The 26,615-nt window shown below is 40.1% G+C and overlaps 1 protein-coding gene across 2 annotated transcripts; it reads right to left on the bottom strand.

Annotated features, from left to right (window-relative positions):
- Window positions 1–116: 116 nt before the first annotated feature.
- Window positions 117–22,975, bottom strand: LOC129755061 (dynein axonemal heavy chain 3). 2 transcript variants are annotated; one of them, XM_055751386.1, is made up of 18 exons: window positions 22,797–22,975; window positions 22,197–22,729; window positions 18,356–18,456; window positions 17,552–18,275; window positions 16,522–17,492; window positions 16,171–16,355; window positions 15,844–16,109; window positions 14,571–15,791; window positions 14,196–14,514; window positions 12,728–14,137; window positions 12,520–12,634; window positions 12,242–12,446; window positions 9,454–12,184; window positions 8,561–8,690; window positions 5,629–8,500; window positions 4,943–5,569; window positions 4,649–4,687; window positions 117–647 (listed from the first exon to the last, which is right to left on the bottom strand). In XM_055751386.1, exons 1-18 carry the CDS (start codon window positions 22,927–22,929, stop codon window positions 345–347), a joined length of 12,885 nt encoding a protein of 4,294 aa, XP_055607361.1. In that variant the 5' UTR covers window positions 22,930–22,975; the 3' UTR covers window positions 117–344. The 2 variants fall into 2 exon arrangements, with proteins under 2 accessions (XP_055607361.1, XP_055607362.1); XM_055751387.1 differs by lacking the exon at window positions 4,649–4,687.
- Between the last annotated feature and the right edge of the window lie 3,640 nt (window positions 22,976–26,615).

Genomic DNA, 26,615 nt, shown 5'->3' with positions numbered 1-26,615 from the left:
AGTCTGTTTATTTTGAAGCATATCACACGCAAACTTTTTTTTATTTCTCTTCTTTTTCGGTTCAATACAAAAGGTTCGTTAGTATAAGTTTTATAAAGAAATTATTTCAAATTGCAGATCACAAGATTATAAACAAGATGCTCTAAGAATTCAGTATTCAAGTTTACATGAAAAGTACGAAATTTTAAATTATCTGATCAGAAGTATAGTGTTATTCTAGTATTGCTTGACAATCATATACCTAATTCCAAAATGGGGTTTCCAGTAAAAAGTCTTAAAATTTGGCTTGATTTTTATCTATAGTTTAAAGCAACACTGATCACCCTTAAATAAACCATAATCATCTAATCATCCAACTGACACAGACAAGCAGTGCCTCGGAGAACCCAATGCTCCGGCATAACGGCACTGTCCAAGTCCAGGAACATGACGAAGTTTGTCGAATGGCCAGTGGTCGAAAGAATCCCTCGGCGAGCACTGGTTTTGTAGATCGGGCAATCGTAGCGGTACATTTGCGGGACAACGGCTTTATCCTTGGGCGTCGGAGTCATCGATATGATTGGAATCGTGTCGTATAGGACCCGGGGCAGCGGTTCATCCAGGCACTTCAGCTCTCGATTCCAGCGGGCCCCTTCCAGGAACAGTCCCTGAAGTATGGATGATGATAAAATGAGTTTAGTTTTATCTAACTTCCAAGACCCTGGGTATTAATTTTCAGTATGGCATTGCCATAAGTTAAAGAATGTTCTTCACGATTGATCAAATGTGAAAAGATTTTGAATGAATCGAAATGTTAGTTTAAGATTGAATTTGAGCTTTTTTTTTAATTATAATTAAGTTGTACGCATTCTGTGATTCCGTGTTCTAAATTTTGCTTCTGAGATATTCATTTTACATTACGTTGCAATTATTTATCTTACCTTTTTTTCGTTTCGAATATAGTCGTTTTAACATCTTTATGTCATTCGCGACTTGTATCAACGATATGTACAGTTGGCGGACAGTCATTGCAAAAACTTATCCGGTAAAGTTGCTTCATTTAGAATTGGAACAAACTTTTGCTCATATTGTGGTGCTCATGGCCTGGTAGACGGATTTGGAAGTTCTTGGCACTTAGGCACTTGGCACTGTACTTTGCAAACAATCAACATGGAAGCCGAAAGAATGGAAAAAATTCTGCACAGTTTTTTGGAAAATCCATTGTGGTCTGCATCTAGACTAGCTAAACAGATGAAATTGCTGAAATCAAACGATGTAAGAAAACATTGACGACGATTTGAAAGCCTCAAGCCAATCGTCGGAGTGGAACTGTCTACCGGAAACTGCGTGGTAAGATTTTGAGGACGATTAAAAGGAATTCCAATCTGTCGGACCGTGATATGGCCAGAACATCCGGTGCAGCCCATAGTACCGTGGGGAAAATTCGACTCCGGTAAGGAATCAAGTCGTATCGAGCTAGCAAACAGCCAAATCAGACCATAAAATAGAACAGTGTGGCCAAAATCCGTGCTCGGAAGCTATACGACCAAGTGCTTTCCAAGTTCTACGGGTGTTTTCTAATGGACGATGAAACCTATGTCAAGGCTGACTTCGGGTAAATCTATTACCGTTCGATATTTATTAAACAAATCGGCAGAATAAAATCAAGTGCTCGAATCCGCATACATTGCTCACGTTCAAAAATCGTGTCTTGCCTGTACTGCGAGTGCACGTCATAACAATATTGGAAAACTTGACAGACAAGCCAAACAAGAAACTCGGGAATAAAGAAGATCACATTAGTATTTCCGCAAGTCATTCGAACAAGAAAGTCAAGGAGTGATCAAGTATCTAACAATCGCGAGGTCCGAAAGTGTGTGATTTAACTACAAGCAATCGAAAGTCAGAAGTAAAGTCGTAAGTCCTCAACTCATCCAAGCAATAATCACATTATTCTGATGAAAGTGCCCTTTTTAAACACCAAGCGACGAAAAACAGGAACACCAGCAATCCACGTACCTGCACGCCGCCAAAATTCTCATTAGAATTCCGATTGAGAAAAAACGTGGCATTCATCTACTCTGAAAGTAGTGGATACGAGACTAAATTAGCCAAGTTCATCATGCAGCAGAAAAGGTAACAATCGTTCATGAAATTTTATTATTATGAAACATCCTATGAAAGCCGACGCAATTTCATCTTAGATCACGATAAAGTGCGTTGACCTTCCCGTGCACTAGAATCCCATAACAACAAGCGATATTGTTACGGAGAGCTTAGCGCTATTGGAAACCCTCGTAGAGGTAACATAACATCCCAAACAATAAAAAGTCTCATACCTACTTAAACTCGTGCCTCCGAAGTTCAAATTTCGCTGAACAAAAGTTCCAAATGGAATTAGTTCCAAATTTTCTCGAATGTGAGAATGAATGTTTCCAAATGTTCCTCAAATAGCCTTCTAAGGACTTGAAGTTCCAAAAAGTTCCTCAAATAGCGTTTTTGTGACATGTCAATCGCATCCACACAGTATAAAAGTTACAAATTAGGTCTCGAATAGCCTTCTGTGAACTTCAAGTTCCAAGAAGTTCCTCAAATAGCCTTCTGTCAACTTCAAGTTCCAAGAAGTTCCTCAAACAGCCTATTTTGTGACATGTCAATCGCACCCACACAGTACAAAAGTTACAAATTAGGTTTCAAATAGCCTTCTGTGAGCTTCAAGTTCCAAGAAGTTCCTCAAATAGCCTTCTGTGAACTTCAAGCTCCACGAAGTTTCTCAAATAGCCTTTTTTGTGACATGTTTATCGCATCCACACTGTATAAAAGTTACAAATTAGGTCTCAGATAGCCTTTTGTGAACTTCAAGTTTCAAAAAGTTCCTCAAATAGCCTTTTTTGAGACATGTCCGCCATTTCATGAATATGAAATCTGAACGAACATCACAAAAGGGCATATAATAAATAAACTCTGGCCTCACACGGCACAGTGTCACACCTAAAGCTCCAGTATAAAGTGTGCGTGGCGTAGGCCAAATTCGCATCGAGCGTGAGAAGATCGGGTGTACTCACCCAAGGATAAAGTTTGTGTGGCATCGGCTATTTACTCATCGTGCGAGAGAAACCAACACTCATCAATAGAAGGTGTGCGTGAGAAGAGTGAGAGTTTTGGTGTGCATAGCCAGGAAAAGTGCAGCTTAAGACTGTGTTGGGGCACAACCAGTTTGTTTAGAAGCAAGAGGAAAGGTGAATTGGCAACTGACCAATTGGAAGCATTTTGCAGGCCGAAATCAGTTGGAATTGTAATAGAGCATTTCCTGAGACAGATGGTGGTAGGGTAGCATTTTGTTTTGTTTTGGAAAATGTAAACACCTACTGGTCGCCATTTTGAATTTGGGAGATTAGCACTGTTAAATTATTTCTTCAAAAGATATAATTTTTTTCAAATTAACATTACATAACATCAACATTACCTTCAAAGTATGTCATGTCTACAATTTTTTAATGTTAGCTAGTTTAAAAAATTAAGAATTTTACATAACCATTACTATTGCACCTTCAATTTGGTTTCGTTACTATTCGGCCATTGAACATGCGTAGTGTTGTTGTTGTTTTTAGCCTACCACCAGATGCCGAAAATTGTAAACATGAGAAATCAGCTGTTTAGTTGACAAGTCGGGAAATGCCTTATTGGAAACGAGATGGATACAGGCTAAACTGCAGAGCGAAAACCTTGAAGCTCATCATCGACCCCTGCAGGTAATTAGATCTAAGGCACATAAAACATTTAAACATAAATCACTTCATTTGCAAATCTTTTGTTGATAATTATGGTATGCAAAATCGAAGCCTACACAGATGATAACCATACTTCATGAAATAAAACATTATCGTAATCAATTTCGAAAGCTATATACTGCTACTGAATTCACAAATTTTGAGTCATAAACGGTAATCACGGTCTGGTCAATAAATCTTAGGTCAAAAATTTTACGTGGCAACGGCTCGGGGGAATGTTCAAGCCAAATTCAAATTTGTTTTTTGCACGAAAATTTATGATTTGGCGGGGCGTTTGCAGCTAAGGCAAAAAAAAAACGAAAGTTTTCGTTACGAATAAGACAATGGCGTCGGAACTATACCAAAAGGAGTGTCTCCAAAAATAAATTATACTTATTGAGAAATACTGGGCAATCATGAAGAGGAGACTCAAGGCAAAGCGAAAGGTTGTCAAAGACATCAATCAGATGAAGACCTGATGGAATAAGATAGCTTAAACGATGGACGAAGAAGGTGTGCGCCACCTAATTAGCCGTGTTTCTGGAAATATTCGAGAATTCTTTCGAAACCGTGAAAAATAATTTTATCCATATTTTTTCTTAAAAATATGAAGAAAAATATACATTTGTATGGGATCGGGATGAATCATCCCTACGGATGCAAATCTCAGCAAAAAAAAAATACATTTGTATGAAAAAAGATCTGAAATCCAATAATAAATAACTGAAATACAGGCAATTGTTTTTGTTCCAATTCTAAATGAAGCAAGCTTTACAACTGTGATCGATGTTTACTCTTGGGCTCGAACACACTCTTACCAATTTTTCAAATAGACATAACTCCAAAATTGAAATACGTCTTAAGTGTTTTTTTTTGTTCTGTTAATAATAAATACTCACGTCAAATGTTACGTAGTCCTCATTTTTAGCACGACGATCCTTATGATTGCATGTGTTGTGTAATGTAATGTAATGAGATTAATATTAAGTGGCGTTTAATTGTATTATTTGTAAATACATTTTACCCAATCTGTGATTATTTAAAGAGAGTAAAAATCAAACGTATCTTATGATTTTCGCACACCATAACACAGTGTTTAAATTCATTGAGAAAGTATTCTCAAGTTATCAAGACTTACCAGATAATGAAATTCAAACAAAAAGCATTATAGAGACGTCCCCAGTCGAACTTACCCGCACGAAGGTTCCGATTTCGGTTCGTTTTTCTATCTTATCTTCGGTTTCGAATTCTAGCACCTCGAAAGCCATTGCCAGATCATCGATGCGGAGCTTGTTTTTTCGGGAATGATTCTGTAAAACCCCAGTCAAAAAGGATTGGGTGAAGTAGAATCCGCTCATCCAATACACTTTCGGTTCACCGTCGTCGATCCAACGTTGGAAGAAACCCAAACGGTGCACGAAATCGTTTATGTAACCGCCCAGCGGTTTTAGCGATGGATAACTCTTGTTGAGCCAAGCTTGAGGAACTTTGCCGATCAGCATAGCTCGGTAGACACGTTCCAGCTCCGGAATCATGCTTATCTGTCCTTGAATTGCTCGTTGAACGTCGATCAGGCTCAGTTTAATATAGGTCAGGAGGCGATTGAAACGCGTCAGCTCCTGTCTAAGCACCGTGTTCATCGAGTTCATGTAGAGAATCGGGAACTTTTCGCTAGTTCCCTCAACGTCGAAAGGTGCCGGGAGCTTTTTCATGATCTCCTTGCAGACAAACAGAACGGGATCTATTTTTTGTTCATCTTTGTCACCCGATGATCCTTTGGTTAGAAGCTGCGTTTGTGTCTGTAGTACTTTCTCTAAAAGCTGTATGGAAATTCATTAGTATGGCGGTGTTTTCGAAAACTTTATGAAGCTATACTAACCATATTAGTTTCCTCAATGTTCCTGGTGATATCTGCATTTTCATGTAGCCCGAATACTTCGGGTTGTGCCGTTAAGGGTAAGGTTGAGAGGTATTCCAATGTTTCCTCTTTGATCGGGTTAAGTGGAACACGATAGATTCCGGACTCAGATAGTTGGTAATTGTTCTCAGTTGTTGCTTCCGGATTGTAGAGTCGGTTCAACAGTGCCAACAGCAATCTTCGATCCTTGTCGTCAGTTACGCGACCTCCATAGTTACACTCACCTGTCAGATAGATATGCCCTTCGAACGGAATGTACAAGTATTGATGCAAGAACTGTTTTAGTTGCATCAGCGAAATCTTGAGATCAGATTCGTTGAACTCGTACGGTATGTTCCAGCCGAGCGGACCGAACTTACATCGTTCCTGGACTACTGCATGGAAGAACACCAGCGCGAATACGCCTCTTGTCCACGCCTGATGCGTTTCGTTTACAAAAGCATCATCCAGGAATGCTTCATTATCCAACGGCTCTGTCGTATACGCCCGAACCATGTTGAGTTTCAATCCTTTCGGTGCTTCGTTTGTCATTTTAACGCTGTTTTGAAGGATAGAAACCGGGAACTTCTTGCTCGGGTAGGACGTACACCAGAGTCTATATTTCGAGTGTACTTGCTCGTACAAGCTCGGATCCATCACAAGCTTCTCCAGTTCATCCATATAGGATTCCGCTACATGACAGTTCTGCAGTATTACCCAGTGGCCTAGTTTGATAGCATCTAGAATACACTTGGTGGCTTTCGGTCCCTGGCCTTGACCGAGTGAGATGACACGACAATCGTCTCCCATATACTTTTCACTTGCGAAGGAAAACAAACCTTCCATTGGGTCTGATCCTGGAGATAACATGAATATGAGCGGAATCCTAGGTGAGCTGTCTTCGTAAGCTAGTCGCAGGTTGAAGTTAGGAGGTTCAATGTAAGATGGACCAATCATTTGGATGATGAATTTCTGTAGCGCTGGAACAACCTTATCCGGGCGAATGCATTTCAGAATGATGAGCTTCACCAGTCCTTCGTGCTCTTGGAAGGGTTCTGGAAGTTTACGTTCTTCCGGTGTACTTTCATTGTAAAAAATCTTCCATACATTCAAATTCGCTTCGAAGGATTCGCGCAGATTTTTAAGCGGTTGAAGCGAACATGCTCGAACAAGGTCGGTCCACGCTTTCTCCGGTAGCCATTCTGGAGCAGGGTTTGCGTATGGATTATCAAGGGCTAAACCTCCGGCCAGAAGGAACGATAGTTCCTGATCATCTATTTTATTCTCTCCGCGTAGTATTCCCGAGCAAAGCACAAACGAAAACATAAGTTTATCTTTTTCGAAGAGTGACCTACAAACGTTGTTGTAGATTGCTTTGGTGAAGTAGTCCATCAACAGTTGGAGACGCTCTTCAAGGTCTTCCGATTTTGGCGTTTTGAGAATGGTTTGAACGAAGATGTTAAGGAACCAAGTAAGGTTGAACTGATACATTGGATCGATGTTAGCCAGCTCAGTGGTACAGAAGAACAGGACAGCGGAGTGGCGTGCTACTGGAATATACAGCTGACGAGCTGCATCTATTTCAGCTTCCGTTGCTACTGCTATTATCTGCTTGGATTGAATTTCTTCTGAAAGTTCTTTGCTGGATGTTAAAATATTGATTGCATTCTCATCATCCAAGATGTTGCCTTCAGATGAAGAAAGAACCTGTAATATTTTGGCTTCAGCATTGTACAAATCTTCTTGATTTTTAGCGGACTCGATTATAAGCGATTCTTTCTTCTCTTGTAGATCTGGTCTTTCTTGAACAATGACAGTTCCTAGGAGCTGAGAACGTAGTCCTTGCTCAGTAATCATGAAATTCATAAGTGTTACCATAACTGCTGTTTCCGGTAGATAATGTGGGTTTCGCAAGTTGGTCGTGATATAAAATCTGAAATTTTCATTATATTCCACCATTCCATCGCCGAACTTGATCGCACATGTTCCCCTTTGACGGATGACATTTTTCTCTAATATTGGGTTCAATCCAGAATCAATTGTCTCTCCCACATTCTCTAACAACACGGGGTACCCATTAATCAATGCGTTTTCAAGCACCCTGATATAGTTGGGGTCCATTTGCTGAATAATTTTCAGATTGTTTGCCTTCTCCAAGTTCTTGACCCACTTATTTGCTTGGCCTTCTGGGTCAATCATGAGAGCCCAACGTCTAGCATTTTTGACGATGATTCCATTCTCAATAGAAAAATCATCCGAAGGAAGTCCGCAGTTAGTCCAACTCCTTATTTCAATGGGATTTCCCAGGGCAGTCAAAAGTGAGAAAACTTCCGTGCAAGGGATTTCTTTGGCCAATGTTATCTGGTTCCATTCTCGAATGATTCTGCTTCGGAAATCTATTGAGAAACATCCGAGATACGCGATGCTACCAGCCGCTAGCAGTACATCTCCAATGACATTTTCCAATGATTTGTGCAAATTATGAGCACACTCTGACCATCTTCTCTTCTCTCCGCCCAAACCACCAATAAGCTGTTCAGCTCGTATCAATTTTTTCTCACAGCCATCGATCTCGTCCTCCAACCGTTTCTTCTCCCGGGACTTTTCGGCGAAGAAATCGTTCAGCTTCTGCAGCTTGTCCAAGATTTCCTGCAACTCGGCCCGTTTGGCATTAAGCTTCTCCATCTGCATGGTGAGTTCCGCTTCGGCTCCTGCAAGGGCAATCTTCTTGGGTGCAACAATCTTTGCCACCCGGTCATAAATTTCCATCGCACGGACCCAACGGCACAAACCCTCGCATGCCATGGATACGTTTTTAATTTTCTCGGGAACAAACTCCCGATCAGCAATGTACCTTAAGCAAAAATGATCAATAAGTAATGGAAATGACCTATTCGTTTGTTGCGTTACTTACACATCCCGAATTTTCTTCATCACCGGTATAGGAATGTTGTCTTTGTCAAAAGATTTCAGGCTTTCTAAAAATTTCAAGTCTCCAAGCATTTTTTGCGATGGGCCCCAAAAATCTTCCAAAACCTTGCCGGCTGAAAACATCGAGCAACACCTTATTACAAATGGTTTCATTAAATCACAAATTTTTTTGAAAAGGTTCCTGATTATTTTGAAATTTCTTTTTCAACCTTATAAATAGTTCGTCTAGATTTGCAAGTTTATATCGTAAAGTTCATGTTGAAGAAATTAACTAACACTAATAACACCTAAAACGATTTTCCAGGCACAAAGTTCAAAAGATCCAAATTCTACTTAACTCAAGGTGTAGGTTTTTGCGAGGATAGAATGGCGAGCATCTTACAAATGCTAAAATCAACAGCCTATAGAAAAAGTACTATATATGCGGTGAACTAGATTCGATATCATGACCTCTTGCTTAGAAGACTTAAACGCTATCCTCTTGGCCACGGTTTGCGGAAGCCTGATCTGAAAATGACGTTAATTGACGTGCCCAAAATGTTTTTTAATATTTTGAAATTTCGTGTAATGTAGTAAATTGAGCTTGAGTGTTTATTTGTCAAAAATTATTTTATAGGTGTTGATGTTCATAGGAGCTATTGTGTTATAAAAAATATATTGTCTAAATCACAAAATCAATAATATTCGCCTCGGTTTGAAGAAATGGACCACTTATTTTTTTCCAAACTGCCGTGTTCAATTACAAATTACTACTAGAATGAGCTTAAGCTCCTTAAACTTTTTTTTATTCAGTATGGTATATTCACGGTGCATATGCATTATTATAGTGATAAGAGATCGCAATAGAAGGTCACAGACTTCTGCTAGCATACTTACATGGATCTGTCTTGCGGTCCGACTTGATTCCCTTGATTACGCAAACGGCTTCCAGCACTAGCTTCACTCCTAGCGGTGGATTCTTCATGGATTTGACAACGGTAATGTCAGCCGGTTTCAGCGTATCCAGCGCTGAGAGCGCCGCTTCCAGTGCTGGAACCGCCTCCTGGAGGTCGCTTTCGCAGTCATCCTTGATGGCCTGTGCTGAGGCAGCCGCCTCGTTGGCAGCTGTCTCATCGGCGCCCACGATTTCCTTTTTCTTTTCGGCCTCGGCCGTTTCTCGCTCAATGTTAACCATAATCTTCTCGGTTTCATCGGATGTGAATTTGAGTTGAGGTTGCAAGTCTTTAAGTTGGTCTTGCATTACTGCGATCTGCGCGGCCGCAAAATCGAGCTTTTCCAAACCGACGGTGTATCGGTCCCTTTGGAAAATGATTTCCGAATACTTTTTGCGATACAGTGTGTTAAATGAACGCAACATTTCCAGGTAGGACGTTGGAGTTACGTAGTTTTTCCTACCCTGCTCTCGAAAGAATCTGTCAGAGTTTTCAACCACACCTTCGTTGAATATCATTACCACTTCTACGAGCTTTTTCTCAAAACGTGTTAACTTTCTTGTTTTATGCTTTTCAAGATCAGCTTCCGATTGCTGTACGCTAACTGCAGATGATTCCGTAGACGAGGTTTGCTCTTGTTCCAAGTCCATGGATCTGATGAAATGTTCGGCCACCTTTTGTAGAGCATCGATTGGCCAAGAAGTGAACCAATCAATTGTACAACAGTTGATCAGAGAAGGATATATACGAATTCTCTTCTTGAAAGAGTCGCCAATCGGTGAGAACGCTAGGGCAATGTGGAGATTCTCCCTTACTCTTTCGCTGAAGAAGTTGTACAGTGATAAAGCGGTTGAGTCAATAGGTTTACTAGTTTGCCTCACAATTGTTTGCATCGTTTCTAGGATGACGGCTTTCTCATCAGTTTGGAATAGATTAGGAATATCGGCTGTATTAAGAAGGGAGTTGATATCTTCAACGAAAGCCTCTTCTTTAGCCTGAGAATCGTTGAACAGAAAAACTGTTGGTTTTCCTTCGTTTCCAGCCAACATGAGTAGTTTTTTCATGTCTTCTCTCCATTCTGTAATGCCGTAGCTGCGAGTAACTTCTACTTGGAACACGCTGGCGTCTGCCATGTGTGCAGCTAATTTCACTGCACTACGCCTTCCGGCACCACCAAGCCCAACCAGCAGTAAATGACCTCGAGGCATCTGCAAGACTCTGGAGATTCTTGAAATATGTTCGATTGCAAAGCGGAACAGAACCAAATTCATTGGTGATTTGGAGTGTTGGTTGTATTCGTCCAAATAATAGTTCATGTTTTTCTCGAGCTTTTTCCATTGATCTACTTCATCGTAGATTCGTTTAACCGCGTCTGGTTCCATATAGTTTCCGAACAATAGATCTCGCATATGCTTTTCGGAAACCCGTTGACCACTTTCCAGGCGATCGCCGAAAGCAGCCTCGAGTTTGAGACGCAGCTGAGAGTTAGCTGCTTCTTCAACTATTCGCAGTAGCATTTGTTTGTCATTATCGTCCACCAAACGGTCGTAGAACACCCGATAGGTTTCGTGAGCCCACAGTCTAGTTAGCTTTTCTGGGTCAGGTAAACGTTTAGCTGGTACCAAAACAATACCTTGATAAATACGCGTCACATCTCTGAGGGAGAACAAATAATGTGATTTTGCTGGGGTAGGTAAGAAGTTTTCTATCGCTCCTCGGTATACAGCTACCACAGCTGAGCTAAGATTTTTGGCCATCCTAGATACGGTGTCTGGATAGCCTTTGGAGAAATGCCACTCACCGATTGCGGAGAAAATTCTGTTCAGAGTTGTATCTTCGAATGAGTCAACGGAAACGACGAACATGTGTCGATAGACTCGTTGAGGAATGAAGTTACTGCCTCCGACAAGTCCCATAGCGCCCACAAACAACAAATCGATTAGCTCTATCTTGGTGGTATCTCTCAGATCAGACCATATTCCGTGATCAAGCCATGTTCTTATCAACTCGAGAGGTGGCTGAGAACCATATTCATCACGAGCAGGCATTGCGACATCGTCTATAAAATTGACACATTTCTTGCCAACCGGAGGGCCGTAGACTCCTTTTCGACGGCGATCTAACTTGGACATTATGGTGTCTTGCATCTGATGTGCCGTACTACGGGCCGAACAATTGATGATATTTGAGATAAACTTCGCTTTCGGCAGCTCTCGTATATAATTGGCAATCGTTGCGCTTTTTCCAGTACCCGTAGGACCAACCAAAAGAATCGGAATACCTGCAGAAACACACATCTCTGTCCAGTAGAGGATGTAACCGGTCTCCTTAGTCGGTATCATGAGCTCAGATATGGTGCAACTTTCGGGATACGTCAGTTCATCCGATTTCAACCACGGCCACCAAGTCTCGACCTCGTCGAACCGGTAGTCGAGGAAGTTCATCTTTTCCGGATACATTTGACCCCGATTGAGCGAGAAATGCTTGGGCTTAGGATGATCTTCGTTAGCGCCGTATAAAACTTTCCGTAACAAAGGATCGATCATTTTCCGCGTCTCGACAGTGACTGCCGAAAAGTAGGCCCACGCGTAACAGAACAAGAATATCTGCTGGAACCATGCTTGATTGTAGTTGTTCACTCGGTTCAGGAATATGAGAAAAAAGGTGGAGAACATCTGTGAGGGAAGGACAGAACATTAACGACTTCTTGAAAACTGAGGGAAACGACTTACATGATAATGATGCATTTCCGATATTTTGAGTACGGAACCGAAAGTATGTAGCCATTCCAATGCCACCGGGATCAACCATTCGGTTAATTGTTCGAACAAGCCCATATTTATTTCATTGACACCTTTTTCTTCCAACGTTACCAGAAACGACTTGTGAAGTGCAATCCAACCTAATTGAGATGGTTCCAAGTAAATCATACCGCAACTAAAAGAAAGCAGTATTGGTGATTGATAATTCAAAAAGCAATGATTCGTTGGTTTCACTATAACAAACAAACCGTGAAACCGTTGCCGGTGAAGCTTGTTCGAGGTCAGCCGGCTCGAACATCATGTTCATATACTTGGACATTTGTATGATTTCACCGGACATGAGACAGAGTTTCTTATTGTCGTCTGAAATAGTTGCAAGGTTAGTGTTCAAATTTACCACATAAATAGTTAGACTCAAATAACGTTTCCCATCTTAAAATAATAACAGAACTTTACCGAGCACAGTATTCAAATTTTCAATCCAAACCGCATCAACCGGTCCATCAAATATGATCCATTGTCGTTCCAAGCTGAGGGTGTAGGCCATCTCGCGGTAGGTATTCGCCAAAACTCCATCGGACCATTCGTGGGAAGCGGGATCAAAGCTTCCATACAGCTGTCCCATTGAGATCGCCTTGGGGTTGATGATGCGATACGCAACTCCCTGTTCTTCACATTTGGGCCCCTTTTCCTTGCGCAGCTCCCGAAGACTTTCTGCCAGCGCTGAGTAAGCCGACGTTTTACCGCCCATTGATTCTCCTACAATCATCAAACCATGCCGTACCAGCAGCATTTCGTAGACTTGCATTACTTTCTCGATGAACCATGGAGTTGGTTGAAGTTTGCGCTTCACCAATTGTACCAGTAAATGTCTAACAATGTCCTCTCTGGCCGGTGGTGGAAGTTCGATGCCTGGGAACAGATCTTTGTATATTCCTTCAAACAGAGGAATGTCCTGTTGAAGAAATTTGGGTAAGTTGACGTCGATAATCGCTCGGAGAACAATTTGAGCTTCTGAAAGTTCTGGATGACCCTTTCGTAGAGCACCAGCTGCGTTCAAAACAGATTTGACTGCTCTCATGCCGTAATCATAATGAGATTGTGAGGAGAGTTGTTCGGAACAAAGCTTGTAAGTGTGAACAATTTTTTGCGCCAAAATTCTTGCCTCGTCGAAACCGTTGGAGTACAAAGTAATTTCTCCAATCATGGCATAGTCAGGAACCATCATGGCAACTGTTCGGAATAGGACTTTAAGGTTATCTGGAAGCTCTGTGCGACCAGCATAACCGGGATTCATGGTGATGAAAATATTGCAGGTTGGATCAAGTTTAAGAGTAGTTTCTTCAAAGGTAAACTTTACAACCTTTCCAGCGATGGCTCGTTGAATGGTTAGGATTTGTTGAGCTACTACTGATAACACCTCCAGCTCAATTCGGTTGAACTCGTCGAAGCACGCCCATGACCCGGATTGAGCGAGCCCTTTGAAGAATTTACCCAATGCTTTGTAATCTAAGCCATCGGAACAGTTGAATACGACGCACTTCTTGGCAACGGCCTTGGCCAAATCCTTACAGGTTTCAGTTTTACCGGTACCTGCCGGACCTTCGGGCGCTCCACCAAGATTCAGTTTAAACGCTCCCATCAGAGTTCGAAAGCAACGATCGGTTAGCGGTGTTGTAACAAGCCTTCCCGTATTACCAAGGTATTCCATACCATACTTCAAATCCGTTGTGACCATACTACACGCTACGTAGCTCTGCTTGTCATCGTCATCGATACGCCAGTAGTATCTCAGTTGGGAGAACCAATTGAAGTCGCCTATGTCGGTGACATTTTTTCTTACGAGCAAATCGATGATGTCTCGAGCTTAAATAAAAAATAACATTCAATACCTAATTTAAATCGAGGGATTTATGAAAACTACCGTGAACGTCAACAACAACCAAGGCTTCAATGGTGATAGTGGCACCAGCGCTAAGACTACCTCTGACCAAATCTACCAGCTCACCAATCTGTTGGGTACATTTAACGGAGTAATCAAACAGTTTGTTTTGAACAAGAGCTTCTTCGGCTTCTTCGGTCCACGTCAAGCAAGAAACGACTTGAACTGCCTGCCCAGGCCAGTTTAGTACCCAAGCCTTACGAGGATCTTTGTAATAAGCTTCATAGGATTGCCAAATTTGCTCTTTGACGCTTTCCAGCATGACGATTTCAACTTCTTTAAGCCATTTCTCTACCAAACCCTAAAAGAAATATTCATGGTTTATGAGAGTTTCAAAACTTAAGAAATGTTCCATACGTTGGCCGCCGCAGGGTTAACTTTTCTGGTGCACAGAATTTGCTCATCCTCGGCCGAGACAAAAGCTGTAATTTCCATCTGAGAATCGAACGTCAACGAATTGATTCCCTCGAAACATTTCTTCATATGCGGTTGAACACGCATGGGATCTTTTGTTTCTGACAAAATTTCCAGGAGCTCATCATTGGAAAGAAAGAAGAATCGAGCAAAGTACAAGCGTTTCTTCTCCAGGTAGAGGTTGAGTCCTCGTTGGATATCTTCCAAGTCCGTGAATGCTTTCCTCAACACGTTCAGAAGATCTGGAAAGTCTGTGGCTTGAATGACGTGTGGGTCGGAGACTGTGTAACGCATGATCTTGCGGAATAATTTGTCGACGGTTTTGAAATGGCGACCTTCGGTGGGCATCTGTCGCATGATATCCTCAGAGCTGAAAATAGGCTCCAAATACATCCAGGTGGCTTGAACTTGTAGCCAGGTGTCTATGACGTCTTGCATATTTATAAGTTTATCTTCCCAGTTGGTGGCTTTGCTTCCAAGAGCCGCAATGTAGGGTGAACCTCGCATAGCCTGGGCCTTCAGAATATGATCATCGAGTAGAGTCTGTATGTCATCGATCGATGACAGAATAGATATGTCCGAATCTCTGTATGGTATACAAATAAATTGGACTTCTGACCACTCTTCTTGCATATCGATCAGCTGTACATTCAGTTCATATTCTTTGCCCGCAGCGTTGGAAATCTCTTCTAGGCGGTTTTGGATCTTCATGATGTCGATATCGACCATGAGAGCTAACGAATGTTGCGATTCTGGATCCACACCCTGACCAAGTTCCCGAGAAATCTGACTCCAATGACGTTCACAGAGGCCCTGTCTGCAGATAGCTTCCAGAATAGGCAGATAGATCTTAAATTTATCGATTTTCATACGAATCTGTTCAGCCACTCGTTTCGCTTGTGGACTACCGGCCAACTCCTTAAGTAAAAGATTAACGGAGCTGAACATCTCATCGACTGCAGTGCTTATAACGCTTGCGTCAAGCTCCTTGAACGACCCGAAATACCAAACTTCATGGCAAGAATCGAACTTGTACGCTGTATGCCACAACTTTTCGATGGGAGCCATTTTCTCGTACATTTCGTTCAAGGTCGGGAAGAAAGATTGCTCTATTTGCAGCAGATTTTCATTAACGTTGATTTCTTTCGCTTCTCTGCTACATTTCTGCGGAGAAAAAAAGTCAATGAAAGTAATACTAACACAAAAATACGAATACCTCCAAGATATCCATCAACCCATCAACGGTTTCAACTTTCTCCCGAAGGTCGTCCAGCGAGAGCATCTCTCGAATCTCGCGCGTCCGGAAGTGGTCCATCTTTTTCTTTTCTGCGTTCAGATACTGCTCAAATTTGACGCGCCGCTCTCGAATAGCTGTCTCGAGATTCTCCCGTACTACAGCCAAGCGAGCACCGCTAAGATCAAGCACTTTCTCTAGCTCCTGAGGCCACAGGAAGGTGCGGGAGTTCAGATTGATATCCTCAGCTGTAATGACAAATCATCTGATCAGTGGAACGTTACGATCAATTTGTGTTATAGGAGTTACAATCGAGTATAGCGTAGGTCAGGAGGAAGAGGACGCGCTCGGCCACGTGCTTGATCTCCGTCTTCAGAGCGTACAAACGCTCCTCCCGGCATTGGGTGAGATAGTTCTGAAGCGCGACCACTTCCGGAGTAAGGTCCGGCCGTTCACCGGCATGCAGGGACATGTCCTCGAACTCGTCACATATTCTAAAAAGAAACTCAAAAGCCACGAGGTTAGCAATCGCTAGCGCAACTGACCTTGCCAGTGTCTATATATCTATCGATAAAGTGAAAAAGTATGTGAATTTGTTTGTGTATTCTCGATCAGACCACACACCCTTGTTGAGCATCCTTTGTAGCATAACAATCTTACCTTCGATTCTCAACCTGGTTGAGCGTTATGAAATAATTGATGACGAATGCCTTCAAATCTTTGACAAGATTCTCTAGCACTCGATTTAGGCGACTATTATCCAACATAAACAGGTTCAGAGGTATAAAATCTCGCAGAAAATAGATCCCGTGTAGTAGTTCAGTAAACTTATTCACGAGTTCTTTGAAAATGATCAAAGAAGGTAGCTCTCTCTGGGAAAATATGCTCTCGGTAATTATTCTCATTTGGTTTGTCAGCACCGGAAAGTAGTACTCGTACATTGGATACAGATAAATCGTTGGCCCCGTTTGGTTTGCGATCACAATTTCCTTCACCCGCAGATAAAGTTTGTTCATGTCAATGTTGTCCTCTCGGATGTAGTGAAGAAATCCTTGCTGTTTCTTGTCTTGAGTAAGGTAGTACTCGAGCCTTGGTATTTTGTAACCGGCTTTCAAAATCTTAACAAAATAACTTTTGAACAAATCGGGTAACTCTTCCATGTACGGATAGATAATGATTTTTCCACTACTCTTCATAATGAAAGAAGTTGTTCTCTCATCCACATCGGGTGCCATCGATTCTTCGTTGGAATCCACCGAGAGCAGACTAGGATCGTCATCGTTTGCCTCGTATAGAGACAAATCGTTCTTTTCTGTTTGCTTCTCAATATCCGAATCCGGTTTTCCAACTACCGATACAGTTAGAGTCATAAAAGGCTTCATTTTGAGTTGCATAGGTTTTGTGCCCGATGTTGTGTCTCCTCCACGATACGCCTCCAAAGTGTCGATCATATGATCTAAGCTCTTCTTGATAAGCCCTTGCAGATGATAGGAAGTAAGAGCATGGATACAGTTGAAAAAGATCGCTCCTCGTCCACCGTGCAGAGAATTCCTTGGCACTAGATCCTTCCAATACTTTCGCATAACGTCTACCAAATCAGCTACTCGCGGCATCCAATCGTTAATCAAAATCTGGAATTGAGAGATAAGTTTAAGCTTTTTCAATCTCAAAAATCACTTATTGACCCTACATCTCTGGTAGTGCGGCATCCGGTGTTGATAGTTTCGGTTATCTTGTCAGCGTGCATCGGGATATCGGTGCTGTAGAATTTTGCCATATCTACCACCAACAAGTTAGCGTACAACTTGTGCCACAACATATTGATGGCTTGTAAAACCGGATGGTTCACCATCAGCACTTCTTCCAAGCGATTCTTGGCTATTTGAACCGAACATTTCCACGGAACTGGAGCCATTAGAGTGACAACTGGGAATTCCGGAGGTTCCACCGCTAGCTGCAGCCGTTTTCGTTCGTCCTCGGATTTCAGAATGTATCGGATGAAGGATCGCTTCACATGGAACCTGTAGTCTTCTTGAAGATCCAGCAGCAATATCATCAGGTAAACCGCCTGATCGCGGTGAACGTTATGCTCCGGGTCAAAGATGTAATCCATCAGAATTACTTCCGGATAAATGCTGGGCCATAACTTCTCCTCTTCCTGTATAAACTTGTAGGCATTCTTCAGAAAAGCTATTCGGTTATCGATTCTGGGTAGAATTTTCTTAATCAAATGCGATGGGTAGTGTTCAATCTTTTCGACACAAAGCTCATCCATGAGCGTGAGTGTTCGAGATCGCATGTTATCGTCAAAGTTCTTCACAAATTGGAGGTAACTTCTTTCATATTTGTCCAATATTTTAAGCTTCTGTTCGTCCAAATCTGTTGGCAGTAGAGCTTGAAGATATTTCAGCTTTCTAAAATTCGAATAATTTTGATAATTCATTTCAGAACTATTTTATACTTGATTACAGTTTAAGTTTTTCAAGGTACTTACAGACTTTCATCAAGTTTAATTTTCTTCATATGTTCCTCGTTAGTCAATCGTTTTTTCTTTATTTTCACCTGATACACATTTTTATTCCTGGATGGTACGCACTGTGAAAATATTTATGTATAAAAACATGTCGCTTCTATAACATATTTTGTTGCAATCAAGCAATTTAAACTTGAATTTTTTTGGAACTGTAAAACAACCAATAACCAGTGTTTCGTTTCGCTTTTATATTTTTTTATTTTCACATAAGAATTCTTAATTATTTTTCAGTTTCCATTTTTCATAACTTTCATTGATCATCTCTCATTTCTCATCTCTCATCTCCCATCTCCCATCTCCCATCTCCCATCTCCCATCTCCCATCTCCCATCTCCCATCTCCCATCTCCCATCTCCCATCTCCCATCTCCCATCTCCCATCTCCCATCTCCCATCTCCCATCTCCCATCTCCCATCTCCCATCTCCCATCTCCCATCTCCCATCTCCCATCTCCCATCTCCCATCTCCCATCTCCCATCTCCCATCTCCCATCTCCCATCTCCCATCTCCCATCTCCCATCTCCCATCTCCCATCTCCCATCTCCCATCTCCCATCTCCCATCTCCCATCTCTCATCTCTCATCTCTCATCTCTCATCTCTCATCTCTCATCTCTCATATCTCATCTCTCATCTCTCATCTCTCATCTCTCATCTCTCATCTCTCATCTCTCATCTCTCATCTCTCATCTCTCATCTCTCATCTCTCATTTCTCATTTCTTATTTCTTATTTCTTATTTCTCATTTCTCATTTCTTATTTCTTATTTCTCATTTCTCATTTCTCATTTCTCATTTCTCATTTCTCATTTCTCATTTCTCATTTCTCATTTCTAATTTCTCATTTCTCATTTCTCATTTCTCATTTCTCATTTCTCATTTCTCATTTCTCATTTCTCATTTCTCATTTCTCATTTCTCATTTCTCATTTCTCATTTCTCATTTCTCATTTCTCATTTCTCATTTCTCATTTCTCATTTCTCATTTCTCATTTCTCATTTCTCATTTCTCATTTCTCATTTCTCATTTTTCATTTTTCATTTTTCATTTCTCATTTCTCATTTCTCATTTCTCATTTCTCATTTCTCATTTCTCATTTCTCATTTCTCATTTCTCATTTCTCATTTCTCATTTCTCATTTCTCATTTCTCATTTCTCATTTCTCATTTCTCATTTCTCATTTCTCATTTCTCATTTCTCATTTCTCATTTCTCATTTCTCATTTCTCATTTCTCATTTCTCATTTCTCATTTTTCATTTCTCATTTCTCATTTCTCATTTCTCATTTCTCATTTCTCATTTCTCATTTCTCATTTCTCATTTCTCATTTCTCATTTCTCATTTCTCATTTCTCATTTCTCATTTCTCATTTCTCATTTCTCATTTCTCATTTCTCATTTCTCATTTCTCATTTCTCATTTCTCATTTCTCATTTCTCATTTCTCATTTCTCATTTCTCATTTCTCATTTCTCATTTCTCATTTCTCATTTCTCATTTCTCATTTCTCATTTCTCATTTCTCATTTCTCATTTCTCATTTCTCATTTCTCATTTCTCATTTCTCATTTCTCATTTCTCATTTCTCAATTCTCATTTCTCATTTCTCATTTCTCAATTCTCATTTCTCATTTCTCATTTCTCATTTCTCATTTCTCATTTCTCATTTCTCATTTCTCATTTCTCATTTCTCATTTCTCATTTCTCATTTCTCATTTCTCATTTCTCATTTCTCATTTCTCATTTCTCATTTCTCATTTCTCATTTCTCATTTCTCATTTCTCATTTCTCATTTCTCATTTCTCATTTCTCATTTCTCATTTCTCATTTCTCATTTCTCATTTCTCATTTCTCATTTCTCATTTCTCATTTCTCATTTCTCATTTCTCATTTCTCAGTTCTCATTTCTCATTTCTCATTTCTCATTTCTCATTTCTCATTTCTCATTTCTCATTTCTCATTTCTCATTTCTCATTTCTCATTTTCCATTTCTTATTTTGAGCTCCAATCAAGCATTCAGAACTCTCACGAAACAACGCAAACATTATGTTTAGTTAGACACGAATGCCGCAAGGTGGCAAAAAAAAGTACGTTTAGCAAAAGCTTTTTAAGCCTTGATACAAGTGGTTGAGCAAAGAATCCAAGCATTTCTCATGACTATAAATAATAAAACAACAATATAACGAGCTGCAAAAAAAATGTCAAAACTTAATCAGATTGATACTTTCTAATGCTAGTAGGCTTATCGGACTACTTGGGATGTCTAGCGTTTGATGGCCGTTTTCTAATGACTTATTTAAATAATTTAGTTTTATCTCCAATGTCTAACGTCTTATGATTAATTTTTATGTCCACAGTCTAATGTCTGAAGTCTGATGCACATTATCTTATGACTCATGAATAATGTACTAGCAATTCCAATGTCCAACGTCCAAAGTCCTAAGTCCTAAGTCCTAAGTCCTAAGTCCAAAGTCCAAAGTCCAAAGTCCAAAGTCCAAAGTCCAAAGTCCAAAGTCCAAAGTCCAAAGTCCAAAGTCCAAAGTCCAAAGTCCAAAGTCCAAAGTCCAAAGTCCAAAGTCCAAAGTCCAAAGTCCAAAGTCCAAAGTCCAAAGTCCAAAGTCCAAAGTCCAAAGTCCAAAGTCCAAAGTCCAAAGTCCAAAGTCCAAAGTCCAAAGTCCAAAGTCCAAAGTCCAAAGTCCAAAGTCCAAAGTCCAAAGTCCAAAGTCCAAAGTCCAAAGTCTAAAGTCCAAAGTCCAAAGTCCAAAGTCCAATGTCCAAAGTCCAAAGTCCAAAGTCCAAAGTCCAAAGTCCAAAGTCCAAAGTCCAAAGTCCAAAGTCCAAAGTCCAAAGTCCAAAGTCCAAAGTCCAAAGTCCAAAGTCCAATGTCCAAAGTCCAATGTCCAATGTCCAATGTCCAATGTCCAATGTCCAATGTCCAATGTTCAATGTCCAATGTCCAATGTCCAATGTCCAATGTCCAATGTCCAATGTCCAATGTCCAATGTCCAATGTCCAATGTTCAATGTCCAATGTCCAATGTCCAATGTCCAATGTCCAATGTCCAATGTCCAATGTCCAATGTCCAATGTCCAATGTCCAATGTCCAATGTCCAATGTCCAATGTCCAATGTCCAATGTCCAATGTCCAATGTCCAATGTCCAATGTCCAATGTCCAATGTCCAATGTCCAATGTCCAATGTCCAATGTCCAATGTCCAATGTCCAATGTCCAATGTCCAATGTCCAATGTCCAATGTCCAATGTCCAATGTCCAATGTCCAATGTCCAATGTCCAATGTCCAATGTCCAATGTCCAATGTCCAATGTCCAATGTCCAATGTCCAATGTCCAATGTCCAATGTCCAATGTCCAATGTCCAATGTCCAATGTCCAATGTCCAATGTCCAATGTCCAATGTCCAATGTCCAATGTCCAATGTCCAATGTCCAATGTCCAATGTCCAATGTCCAATGTCCAATGTCCAATGTCCAATGTCCAATGTCCAATGTCCAATGTCCAATGTCCAATGTCCAATGTCCAATGTCCAATGTCCAATGTCCAATGTCCAATGTCCAATGTCCAATGTCCAATGTCCAATGTCCAATGTCCAATGTCCAATGTTCAATGTCCAATGTCCAATGTCCAATGTCCAATGTCCAATGTCCAATGTCCAATGTCCAATGTTCAATGTCTAATTTTCAACGACAAATGTTCTACATTCGTACAAATTCTGATGTCTGATGTTAACTTTCTGATGTCTCTAACTCATAACCCTAATTTATTAAGTTATTTAAAGTGCGATACTCACAAACTGCGTTTTCCGGGCTTCGTCCTCCTTCTGAGCCCGCCGTTTCTCAGCCTGCTTGATGCTTTTGGCAATCATCACATCCAGGTGTCGCTGAATTTTGAGCAAGGCTTCATCGTTCTGCTCCGGCGTTCGGTATGCAAATTCGTCGAAGTGGAACTTTTTGGGGCGAGACTTCCGACGAATGGCTGGCAGCTTTTTGCGCCCATCTTGCGTAACCCGACCATAACGACGAAAAAATTCATTTCCCAGCAACGTTGGTTTGGTAAGCGTTAAGTCATGGAATATTTTCAGGCGCAGGTTTTTGTACAGTTTGACCAGGTTCGAGGTTAAATCACTTAGCCGCTGGTCGACGGTGGCGGAGTTCCCATTTTTTGACAATCTGGACCGAGGAGGGGGGAGATAATCGGCAGGGTCAACTGCAGACAGTTTTTCCGGAAGTACGATATTTCTGAACGATGTTCCATCTCCTTTCGGATACTGATGCAAGCTGTAGTCGCTGCTGAAGCACGCCGGCTTGATTACGTTAATTTTAGCTGAAAATTAGAACGGTTAACTTCAGTTCAGGTCGGTAACTCTCGGTGACATTTGACCGAGATTTACCTATTTGATCTTCGATAAAATCACGGGCCGGATCCAGCGGCAACTCATCACTTCGATACGTAAACTTATAGAACGGCACATCCTCTATGTTTCGTTTGACTTTAGGCTTCACTTTCCGCACTTTTCTTAACATTTTCGACGATTTTAGACGGACTTTTGGCAGATACTTTCCATTTCTACATTTTAAAGTCTCGAAAGTGAAAATCGACACCGTTTGTTAGGCGGCAATAAACTCAGTAACCAGGACAATCGTTACCGATGGCAATGCAGTTAAGAAAATACCACGTGGCGGCGACCAACCTGTTGAATGTATACCCGAAAGTGAAACTATTTTGAGTGGAAAGTGTTTTGGAATGTAAGAGCCACGTGTCAAATCAACAAGTGATTTCGAGCCACGCATTTCTTGTTAGTTTGCAGTAAGAGATGTTTAGAGGAATTTCAATGTTGTTTGTTATTTCCGGTGGGCCCAGTTTCAGATTCCGATAGACAACATGCATTCATGTTTGCAAACAACGCCCTTTTCTTATATAAATTTCGACATTTTTATGTCAAAATAACTGACTGCGCATGAGAAATTGGGGATATGCATTGGGATGCTTCATCATGAAAATAGCTCTCATATAGAAAAAAAAATCGTTGAAGAAAATGACGAAAAACAATACATACTATAAACTTTTGGTGCACGCATTTTTCATCTTCAGCTTCGTTGGTCATATTTAACAAATGAAACACGCTGCAACTACAGAATTCTGTTTCATTTTCAGATTCAGATGATACAGGAGATAAGATAATAATAGTAGCCAAAAAGGTATTAATTTCTGATAAATGCCTTAAATTCTGAAACTACAATAAGATTTTAATTTTGAGTCATCTTCAGATTTCAGATTCGCCTTTTGATTTTAAATTTCAGATTCCAATTACAGATCCAAATTTTTAATTCCGATTTCAGATTCTTAAGATAAGTTAACCACCGTTAATTAATTTTGTAAATTTATTTTTCGGCATATCGGTGAAATGTAGTTCTGAAATTGATAAAGATGGATAGAGAAGTGAGAAGAAAATTTACAGATGTTGAAAAGAGCGATTAATAAGTTTCCTCGCAAAAATGCTCTTTCGCTTTTTTCAACACCTGTAAATTTTCTTCTCACTTCTCTATCCATCTTTATCAATTTTAGAACTACATTTCACCGATATACCGAAAAATAAATTTACAAGATTTCAGATTCAGACTTAGATTTTAGATTTCAGACCTCAGATTACAAATTACGGATTACCGATTTCAGATTTCAGATTTCAGATTTCTGATTTCAGATTATCGATTTCAGATTACCGATTTCAGATTTCAGATTGATTCAGATTTCAGATTTCAGATTTCAGATTTCAAATTTCTGCATTCAGTTTTCAGGTTTTTTTTTCAGATTTAGACTGAGATAGTGTTGAGCAACACTTTTATTTCCAACGCAAAGGTTTTGTATCAAACGACAAAAAATTTGCCATTTGAAAACTATTGGAGAATAAATAACCATAAAATGACAAAGTACCACACGATTTTTTGCATAAACATACATATTCAAAATATTGTTATTTTCATTGCACTGCCCTCTGCATGTGGTTTGAGTTCGGATAAATTTGTTCGATATCAATGAATGCTACACAATGTGCTGTACAATGTTTCACGCAAGCGTTGAAGCATTTGACGAAACGTTGCGTGCAACATTTCACTCAAGCTTGGGTCGACTTTCTCGACTCGATTGAGAGAATTGGCGCCAAAATTTCCTGCTTAACTCTTATCCACGTGAGTCGTCCAAAAAGTTGTTATCTGCAACCGTGAAATGTGAACGGAGTGAGGTTCAACTTTATTTGCAAGGCGCTCGGCTTAAAACCAGACGATTGGATTTCTAGTTAAATTTTAACAAAAATGACAAAAATGACAAAAATGACAAAAATGACAAAAATGACAAAAATGACAAAAATGACAAAAATGACAAAAATGACAAAAATGACAAAAATGACAAAAATGACAAAAATGACAAAAATGACAAAAATGACAAAAATGACAAAAATGACAAAAATGACAAAAATGACAAAAATGACAAAAATGACAAAAATGACAAAAATGACAAAAATGACAAAAATGACAAAAATGACAAAAATGACAAAAATGACAAAAATGACAAAAATGACAAAAATGACAAAAATGTCAAAAATGACAAAAATGACAAAAATGACAAAAATGACAAAAATGACAAAAATGACAAAAATGACAAAAATGACAAAAATGACAAAAATGACAAAAATGACAAAAATGACAAAAATGACAAAAATGACAAAAATGACAAAAATGACAAAAATGACAAAAATGACAAAAATGACAAAAATGACAAAAATGACAAAAATGACAAAAATGACAAAAATGACAAAAATGACAAAAATGACAAAAATGACAAACGTGACAGAAATGACAAACGTGACAGAAATGAAAAAAAAAATGCATTCTACGAACATATTTACGCGTTTCAAATCTATCTTCAGGTTATTTAATCTTTTTTTTTAAATCTTCAAAAATTCTCGTTCATTTTGACTAAAAAGGAAACTTTTCAGACTACAGGCTTCTCGAAATTCGAAAATAGTTGCAATTCGACACACCCTAGACTCTGTCATCCAGTGAACCTTTAATGATGAATTTTGAGAAATCGAAATAAAATATAAGAACTTAAACGTCTTATCTGGACGAGAAGCAGGATCCGAACCGAGTCAGGACTACAATCGGTATCCTTATCATGGTCAGGATTAGAATAACGATTGGGATCATGATCAGAAACAGAATCAGGATATTTATAGCCAACAACAGAACTTGGTATTTTATCTGATCCATGATTCAATTCAGATCTTTAAACTTTTAAATGAAATTTTGTCAGAATCCCTTCCTTTCGCGGGTTTGATTTGATGACTTATAAATTAGACATTTTCAAAGCTATATAAATCCTCAATTTATCTTGCAAGTTCTTGGTTTGATTTTCACTATTAAAACTGGGCTTTCGCCCTAGGCCAATATGTACTAGAATCCGTACATCCTCGGTGCGATTTTCAAAATGTGGTCAACAATGCTGAAGCTGCCATAGTCGTAGGACTACAGCCACCCAGACCCAGACTCGGACGGGGTTTACTATTAAAACGGCCCCCGTTTCCGCAGATCGTTAAATCCGATGCGTGCCACTATTTTATATGGTTCACCAGATACGTCCGTGCCTCTTTCGGGGGCCACGTTTCGGAAAATAATGTCCTTTTCCCGGAAAGATTTAATTAAACGGCCAATTCACACATTGGCACTTGTTTGCCTATGTTCAGGGGCAGCGGCAATTGCGTTGCGATAATCGTGAACCATTCGGATAATGGTTCTAGAGCTAGAATTTGGTTTTAGTGCTTTTCGATGATTTTTGTTTTGTGCAGCTTACCGCGGACAAAATCGAGGGGAGTGTTCTGCAGAAATAGGCCAATTGAAACTATTTGATTGTCGAACATCGAAATTACCTCTTAAAAAGCGGCAGCCCGAGTTCAACTGAAACAAGATCTATTATCTAAATTGTTGTTATTGGAGCTTGTTTTCGTCTGACATATTTTTGGAATCTCGAATCGACGTATATTTGATAAATCAATAATATAAAGAGGGCTTGTGATATAGCTCAGTTGGCAAGTCTGTTGTCTCCTGAGCAGATGTCCGCGAGTTCGAGCCCAAGAGTAAACATCGAACACAGTTGTAACGGATAAGTTTTTCAATAACATTCCGCCAACTGTAACGTTGATAAAGTCGCGAATGCC

The sequence above is a fragment of the Uranotaenia lowii genome, chromosome 3, assembly GCF_029784155.1.
Source record: "Uranotaenia lowii strain MFRU-FL chromosome 3, ASM2978415v1, whole genome shotgun sequence".
Taxonomy (NCBI): Eukaryota; Metazoa; Arthropoda; class Insecta; order Diptera; family Culicidae; genus Uranotaenia; species Uranotaenia lowii.
This window is presented reverse-complemented; position numbering and strand designations above follow the sequence as displayed.